General features: G+C 34.8%; 1 protein-coding gene across 1 annotated transcript; it reads left to right on the top strand.

Moving 5' to 3' along the window:
* The first annotated feature begins 3,721 nt into the window (after positions 1-3,721).
* On the top strand, positions 3,722-4,183 carry LOC131027929 (calmodulin-like protein 7). Its single transcript, XM_057958025.1, has one exon. The coding sequence runs from the start codon at positions 3,722-3,724 to the stop codon at positions 4,181-4,183; it is 462 nt and encodes a 153-aa protein (XP_057814008.1).
* The last annotated feature ends 4,853 nt before the right edge of the window (positions 4,184-9,036 follow it).

The raw sequence follows: 9,036 nt of genomic DNA, 5'->3' as shown, positions 1-9,036 counted from the left end.
ATGAAAAGTATTCAAGATGCACTAGATGAAGGTGGTCAGTTATACAAGTCATGTCTAATTTTGCCAAAGTTCACTATAGACCTTGACAAGAAAATAAGAGAATATGAAGGCCAACTAGCTAGCATATAATAGTCATATTCACCCTAATCACTCCCAACTAAGAGTTTTGAACCTTAAGTTTTGAGCATATTAGATAGGATCAAGAGTCTAAATGAAGAAAAGAAAAGAGTTTTCGGTAGAGTAGCTTAAGTGAGGAGTCTTATCATTCCCCTGATAGGTTATTTGATGAGCAATATGTAAGATACTAAGGATGCTTTGGATTCAAATGTTCCAACAAATAGAAGAGGAGTAGAGATTCTTTCTTATCCTTTCAATGGAATGGTCAAGATTTTGGAGAAACTGAAGAAAGCATGGGATAAACTCTTGCTATACCCTAGGACAATTTTTGCAAACATATTCAAGTTTTTGGTGAGAAACTGTACATACCCTTGTATATAAGGTTTGGTAGATTCCTATCTTTGGCATTACTATCAAAGGGGGGGAGAGAGGAGTGAAAAATGGTGCTAATTCTCAAAGGGAGCTTTTCTATTCTTGGTGAGTCTAAAATTTAAAATTTTGAAGTTTTGCAGTTTTGAGTGTACAGTTCATTTTTCACAATGTTGCCATCAATGCAAAAAGGGATATTGTTGGCAAGAGACATCATTCCGATAAAGATTGATTCATGGAAGATGATTAAAGGTTTTCATTGATGGCGACTCAATTCAAAAAGCACATCAGTTGTACATATACTTGGTTTAGAATGACTCATTTTATTCATAACACATAAGTCTAGAAGGTGGAACATAGTAACTGGAGGATCTGCATATCTTGATTATTACTAGATAATTTTGGTTGTAGTGATAGAGGTAGTTGATTCAAGGTTTGAGGTGTCTTATCTCATGATCCTAATATCCAATTTTGATTCGTGAGCAAGAATAAAGGACCACTATCTAATAATTCAGTATCAACTAGGTTATTTTGGTGTAACGTGTGTTGCAAAATCTTAGGGTTGATTTTGGTGATTAGCTTCATGTTGGAGGTGATTGGGCTGACTTATGGGAAGCTTGTTATCATCTTGTTTTGGTCTGTATTTGGATTTGTGGACAAATTGAGCCGACTTGGTGATACACGTTTCATGTTGTGTATTATGTAGTTGTTGGAAGTCAACATGGTTATTGATTCTTTTTGTTGGTGCGAATATATAAGATCAATTTTGTTGATCATTTGTGTGTGTATTATGAGTGAGAGAAGTCTATATGAGAGAATTTTCAAAGTTTGTGAATATCATTGAAGGTTTTGATGGTCTGATGAGTAACAAAGCAGGAAAATAGAGTAGAATGATAGATCAGTTGTAGGAGATAATCTAAGCCTATCAAAATTGCATTTAGGCATATGTAGATGCTATAAATTCAGTTAATTTATTATTGTAATCAATTGTAATAGCCTATAAGATAGTAAGCCTTCCTCAGGGTTGTAGCCCTTTTGTATTTGAGCAATGAGCTCTAGAAAGTGTGCTTGAATACAAGTGAATTCCCCTTCTATAATATTATCATACTTCTAGCCATAGTATAATAATATTGTGGGTTCAAATCCCACCATGGTTTTTCCCTTTCCGAGTTTCCACGTAAAAATCTTGGTGTTATGGTTGCATGGTTTATTGCTTTATATTTCTACATTTAGTTTTCATTTTTTATGCATATAGCGGTTTAAGCATTAGGTTATAAGTTTGCAAATTAAATTACAAAACAGTGATTCACCCCCCCACGCCCTTAGTGTTCATTGATTCCAACAAGTTTAAACTTAGAAAATACATATATACTGAAATATGATGAATATTCATGAATGAGTGGGTGAACAAAAAACCACTTTTTATCAGGTTCTAGAATAATTGAATTGTTCAAACACAATCTTACCCAAATTAAAGAGTTGCAACGAGCTCAAAATATCTAGTTTCCCGCAAGATATATAAAGTAGGATTTGATTATTACCTATTAGTTTTTTATTCATAATGATTTTACACATTACCTAGGTTTCTTTATAACACATGATTTTAGAATAGAAAATTGCGCAAATTATAAAAAACCCAATTCCATCTGCTTTAAGTTAGTAGATTTTTACAACATCAAATTATAGCAGATTTTTATATGGCTTCATACGTGACATATTTTATATACATGCAATAACGAATTTTAGCTCTCTATTAACCAATGAATGTGTATAATATAAGATCTTGGTCCACATTATTTTAGAGTTAAATGCAAACGAGCTAGAGGATAAAATTGTCACTATCATAGGTAAATTAAACCTTGCCATTTAGGAGAAAACCCATAGAACAATTATTCTTGGAATACAACATATCAAGATAGAGGATTTAAATGTAAATAATTTATTTTTTTTGTGAATGGATCCTTCTACATAGTTATTACAACTTAGAGGGAATAATAACAATTGCAACAGGTTTCATTGAGCTCCCCAATGGTTCATATGTGCCAAGTATAGAGTATTGTGAGTATTCTAGTTATGACTCTAGTTATTCTAATCGTTTTGATTCCCTAGACCAAAATATCCCCCAACAACCCTATCCCTTTTCCCCCCTATGTGAGGAATTTACTAAGTTTGAGGAGATGCCAATTTTTAAACCTACACAAACCCAATGTACTCCTTGTATTAAGTTGCAAAAAAAATTGAAGAGGTTTGTTGTGCATTCAACACCCTTATTGAGATATCTAACTAGAAAATGACACAAACTCACAAGGCTAAAGGAAAAATATAGATGTTCAAGATATTGGACTTGCAGAATGCCTAGGATTGGCCAAATGAAGAAAGTAATAATAAGGCATGGAAGCAAAATAATTAAATAGCGTAAACATTTAAGAGCTTGAGGGTTATTGGAAAATAGATTAAAAATATCAAGCAAGCGGCCAAGAACCCTTTGTTGGAAGTAGAAGTGGCTAAACTGATACAAAACTAAGAGGTCCTTATGAGAAATATTAAATAATTATTCAACTACTACAAATAATCGGTAAAGAACAAGACCCAAATTATTCAAGTTTTATAATAGGATCTGGAACATCAGATGGAGGAAAAGGAGAAGAAAAAGAGGGGAGAAGTAGGTTCTATAGCTTAAAGCTTGTATAGAAGTCTAAGAAAATGGAAATATATTATCAAATTCCCTAATTCCACCATCCATCTTAATTATATAATCAATTTATAATTAAGTTATATAATTTTACATGAGAAGTTCAAAAATTTTAATGATCAATATAACTCTTAAATTTAGTTTATTTGCTCTAATAATTCTCATTTGATTCACCTAAATGATTGCTCCACGATGACCAAACCCATGAAAAGAACTTTCTCATGACTTGCCCGCCACAAGGCCAATTCTTCGCTGGTTAGTGGAATCAGGAACCGCCTTTCAACAAATATCGGGTCAAACCGATTTTTGCGATGGATAGAGCCCAAAATTGCGAAGGTTGACGGAATCAGTCGGTGGTCGTATTTTTTTATAATTTATGAGCGAACAGACAACTTCTTCTTCACTGTTCACCCCTTTCCTCCTAAATCCAAACAAGGATCTTCCTATCATGCTATAAATACAGTCATATAGCAAGGGACATTATTCCAAACACAATTATTGCTTTGCTTTCTTAGGTTTTTGTCTTTTGCCCTTTATAAATCAATGGCGAACCTTGATGCGATCAAAAGAATTTATGAAATTATAGATGGCAATGCGGATGGAGTTGTGAGTGTGGGTGAAATCAGTTGTTTCGTAAACAGACTTGGAATACCAATTTCAGAACAAGATATCACATGTATGTTCAGTTCTCTGAGCAATGATGAAGACAAATTTAACTGTGTAGGATTTGAAGAATTTGTGCATTTATATCAGTCAATCTTCAGTAACGAAGACGCGGAATTAGAAGATGAGTCAAAAGATTTGATGGAAGCTTTCAAAGTTTTTGATCGGAATGAAGATGGATATATCTCTTCCAGTGAGCTGCAACAAGTCCTGTCCTCTCTGGGATTGATCGCACAGGGCCAACGTTGCGAGAATATGATTTGCAGATTTGATTCAGATTGCAACGGAGTGTTGGATTTCATGGAATTCAAGAATATGATGGCATCGAAACTCTCTTCATGATGAACGGATCGATGTATTAGCATTTTCATATAATACTTAATTGTTCTCAATTCCTGAATTCGAAATAAGAAATATTACATTTAGAATTGGAAATTTTCAATTAATATTGGAAAAGATAGAAAGTTTTTCTATGATTTAGTGATTGGTATGTCCATTTGATAGCTTGTAGGACAATAATGATATCATTTTATATTACATAAACCTTGAAGAGAGGCAAGATTGATATTTTATGAAGAAAGGATAGAAACATTACTTTTATTGAGATAAAAGTGTGCGAAGAAATGAGCATTAGATAAAATGAGATTATTTCTAGGCCCGAAAAGTGGGTGTAAGATCATTCTGAAAATAGCATTGACTAAGTAAGGACACACCATTGAGACTCACATGCCGATGAAGAAAGATGGCTTTTTTGTGGGAGGTCATTAAGAAGAGACTAGAGTGCATATACAAGATGAGCAACCTGTTAATTATGCATGAAATAAAGGGAGTATTGCATGAAAAATTCCTAAAGTCCATCATGTGCATATGGGGATGTAAAGTGGAAAATTGGACCCTAGTGGTTCCCCACCTAGGAAAGAGAAAGGAAACCACTATGATGATTTTCACTTGGGAGATACTTTACATTCAAAAGAGGGGTTGAATCCACTAGATTCAAATACAAGGGAAATAAGGATGTGAATACCAAGTCAATTGCAAGGGTTAGAATTTAATTTGCCCTCTTTGTAAATAGATATGTTGACCTGTTGACAATATAGAAAAGGGAGACAAAATGGATGAAATAAGGAACTACTGGTTCGGGATCGCGTTGTAACTTCGGATCTGAGATATTTAGACTGATACAGATCCGCCTTGTAAATTTGGAGAAAAGTCGCCAAGACCAAGTTGAAAGTATACTTGGTCCTTTGAAAAATCTACATGCCGAAAAGAGTTTTTCCATCTCCGCAAATGAAGTCCAAAACTGTAATTACAGCTGGGCACCTGCAACCTAGACACATAAATGAAGGGGAAAAGGGTTCTGGATAGGGGTTTGCCTTAGTCAAACCTTGGCTGTGGAATCAACCTTTAAAGAACGAAATTGCAAATGATTAAATGTAAATGATGAAAATGTATACTTTGTAGATCTGCACTTTGTTGATGATGGTTTCTTTGCTTCTTGAATGTAATCACAAATCTTGCATGAAATGGAATGTAACTTGATAAAACCCTGACACACACACATGCTTGCAAATGAGTGTTGTAATGTTGCTCCAATGGATGAATGAAGAAGACACATGAAGAAGATAACTTGATGGATGCTTGAAGACTTGAATACTTGATGAGGATAATGAAGACCTTCTGCTTGAAATTTTTCATATTCTTCTGTATGGTTGTATCTCAAATGAGGGAACTATGTCTCCTTTTATACATGCCTAAGAGGATTAATTTTCATCCTAGTGAAGGCCAACAAAGGATATTGTAAGTCCCCAAAGAATAAATTATGTTCATGAGCCGGATAGATCCATCTTAGGGTCACCCTAAGATGGAGGACAGAGGTGCCACGCCCCTGTCCAATGGGGACAGGAGTGCCATGCCCCTGTCCTGCCCTATCTTGGGGCCTGGGTAGGGTCCTGAGGTGTCATTAGGGCTGAGATGGGAGAAGTTCACAATGAAGGGGTAGAGAGTGGTCTCAATCGAGTAGAGAGATGTAGTCACATCAGTGAGGGCCTAAGATGTGGTGAAAATTGCAAGGGTCACAATTTTATGATGCTACATTTAGCCCCCACTTTAGCAGGAGTATGGCTTACGCCAATACTACTAGTAAATCAGAAGAAAGAGAGAGACAAAGATGAGAGATGTGGAGCAATACCACGAGGAGTATAAGACATCACTAGTCTTGAGGAACAAATCCCCCAATCTTAGGATCTTAACTCACTCAAACATATGCAAGAGCACACAAAATAGAAAGAACAAGACAAACAAAACAAGACAAAGCACAAAAGACACATGACAAAAAAAAACACAAGACCACACATTAACTAGCCAAAGAGACCTCGATACAAATATCTCAAACAACTAATTGAAACACAAAGACAAATTCCATCACATTAACACCAATAACCACATAAAAGAGAAAATCTGACATCATCCATAAACCACCAATAGTAAAACTACGAGTTCATGAGAGGAAAGAGAGAGAGAACATGAATACACACATTGGCGATCCATGAGAAAAGAGGCAAATGAAAGGAACCATGGACATCTTGCCCCTAGAATTAAGTGATCCATGGAGAAAAAAAGTACATGGAAAACTAGCCCCCGGATTTTGTCTAGGTGATCCATGCAAGGGAAGAGGTTGAGAATGCCGTTAGTTCCACTCAACCTTGTGCATGTGTGTTTAAGTGAGGTTTGAAGCACCTCATAGGAGTCTATGCCCGAGTATGCTACGACCTATATAAATTGTATAGTACAAATTATGTCAAAAAAGTGACGACATCTCGCTCTAATAGGCTGCCCTCTGGTTCCAAGAATATGCCACTGTATAAGAGAACAGTGGCGACATCTTTCTCTAAGAGGTATGGACCTGAAGAATGTAGAATATCCAGATATGAAAGAGAAAGGAGAGAGATGGAAGAGAAAGAAAGAGAACTAGATGAGCTTGAAGCATTGATTTCTTGGAGATCACCTAAAGGAGCAGGTGAGTATCATGGAAAATTTCCCTTGAAATGTTTCTCTTGCAATAAGGTAGGACATTTTTCTTCTATGTGCCTGAAGAGAATGGCTAAGTATGATAGGCATAATAAATTTGATAAGCATGACATAAATGATAGATATGAGAAGCATGAGAAGTATGATTAGCCTTACAAGTCTAACCAAAAGTATAGGAATCATAAGAATTGCTATTATGTTGTTGATGAAGGTGTTATAGATGAAAAATAACAAGGAGATGAAGTTGTTTTTCTTGCCATTAAAGAAGATGGATCGGTACCTATTGATCTCATTAGCTACACTATTGAAAAAAAATATTTAGCTACTAAAGTTGAAGAAAGAAATGAATGGGTAATAGACAGTGGTTGTTCACATCATATGACCGGTGATAAAAGAAAATTTATGAGTATGGAAAGGTATGATAGTTGAATAGTGAGATTTGAAGATGATAAAGCCTATATGACCCATGGTAGAGGTTATATTTCTTTTGATGGTAAGCATAATACTGATGATCTATTGTATGTTGAAGGTTTAAAGCATAGTCTTTTGAGTGTTGGACAGATGGTTGACAAAGGTTATGATTTAAAATTCAAGAATGGTAATTGTAAGATCCTGAAAGCCTCTGGTATAGAGATTGCATCTGGAACTAAGACTGAAGGTAATATTTTTCATTTGAATGCTGGTGAGAAAAGTTACTTGATTGCTCAGATTGATGAAATTTGGTTGTGGCATAGAAGAATGTGTCATGTTAATTTTGATTCTATGATTAAGGTTAGTTCTATTCAAGCTATTAGAGATATTCCTAAGATTGTTAAGCCTGCTAATCCAGTATGTAAGGAATGTGAATTGGGTAAGAAAACAAGCATTTGTTTCAAGAGAAAGCAGTATACATCTGATGGATTGGTAGAGCTTGTGCATACTGACCTGTGTGGACCTAAAAATGTTAGAAGTGTGTAGGGTGATAGATATTTTATGTTGGTAGTTAATTATATGTCAAGGATGATGTAGGTTATCTTTTTGAAGGAGAAATTTATAACATTAGACAAGTTCAAGATATTCAAAGAAAAGGTTGAGAATGAGTCATGATTGAAGGTGAAATTTCTGAGATCTGAAAAAGGTGGAGAATTTTCCTCTAGTGAATTTGGCTCATTCTGTGAGAAGCATGAGATTATAAGACAATTATCTGCTCCTAGAACCCCTCAGTAGAATGTATTTGTTGAAAGAAAGAACATGATTGTGTTTGATGTTGCAAGGACTATGCTGATTGAAGGAAATATTCTGAAGAAATATTGGAGAGAAGCTATTAGCACTACTGTTTACACATTCAACCGCATTCATATTAAAGGTGATACTGGTAAGACTACTTATAAGTTATGGTTTGGTCATGTTCCTACTATAATACATTTTAGAGTAATTGGTAGCAAGTGTTATATCAAGAGAGATGTGGACATAGGGAATTTTGATGCAAGAAGTGATGAAGGAATTTTCTTGGGCTATTCTACTAGAGAAAATCCTATCAATGCTACAATAAGAAACTGAGAAAGATAGTAGAGAGTGCAAATGTGAAGGTTGATGAGAAACTTGGAAAAGAGATAAGAGCATGTGGATATGATGATGGTCAGCATGTTATTATAAAACTTATTCAGACTGAATAATTGAAGCAGAATGATCCGATATAGACAGTTAATCTGGATGTTGCTGTTGTTGGTGGAGAGATGCAAGAACCAAAAATTAGAACAATCAAAAGACTCTAAGGTATGTAAGATTGAATCATTAATAAAATCAGATTATTTGTGATAAAAATCAAGGTGTGATGACTAGAAGAAGGCTAGATGTTGAAGAGGTATGTTTGATTTCTAAAGTTGTACCTAAAAATGTTGTTGAGTCTTGTAAAGAAAAAAAATTGATAAGAAGTATGGAAGAATAATTAGATCAGATTGAAAAGAATAACACATGGGATCTTGTGCCTAGACCTAAAGATAAAAATGTGATTGGTACTAAATGGGTATTCAGGAACAAATTAAATGAATCCGGTGAAGTTGTCAAAAATAAAGAAAGATTAGTATGCAAAGGTTATTCACAGAAAGAAGGAATTGATTATGAGGAGACTATTGCTCTAGTAGCCAAGGTTGAAGCTATTATATTGTTGCTTACGTATTCTTCTTATA

This window comes from Cryptomeria japonica, chromosome 3, assembly GCF_030272615.1.
Source record: "Cryptomeria japonica chromosome 3, Sugi_1.0, whole genome shotgun sequence".
In the NCBI taxonomy this organism is placed as follows: domain Eukaryota; kingdom Viridiplantae; phylum Streptophyta; class Pinopsida; order Cupressales; family Cupressaceae; genus Cryptomeria; species Cryptomeria japonica.
The sequence above is the reverse complement of the archived record's forward strand: the minus strand, read 5'-3'. Positions and strand labels throughout refer to the sequence as shown.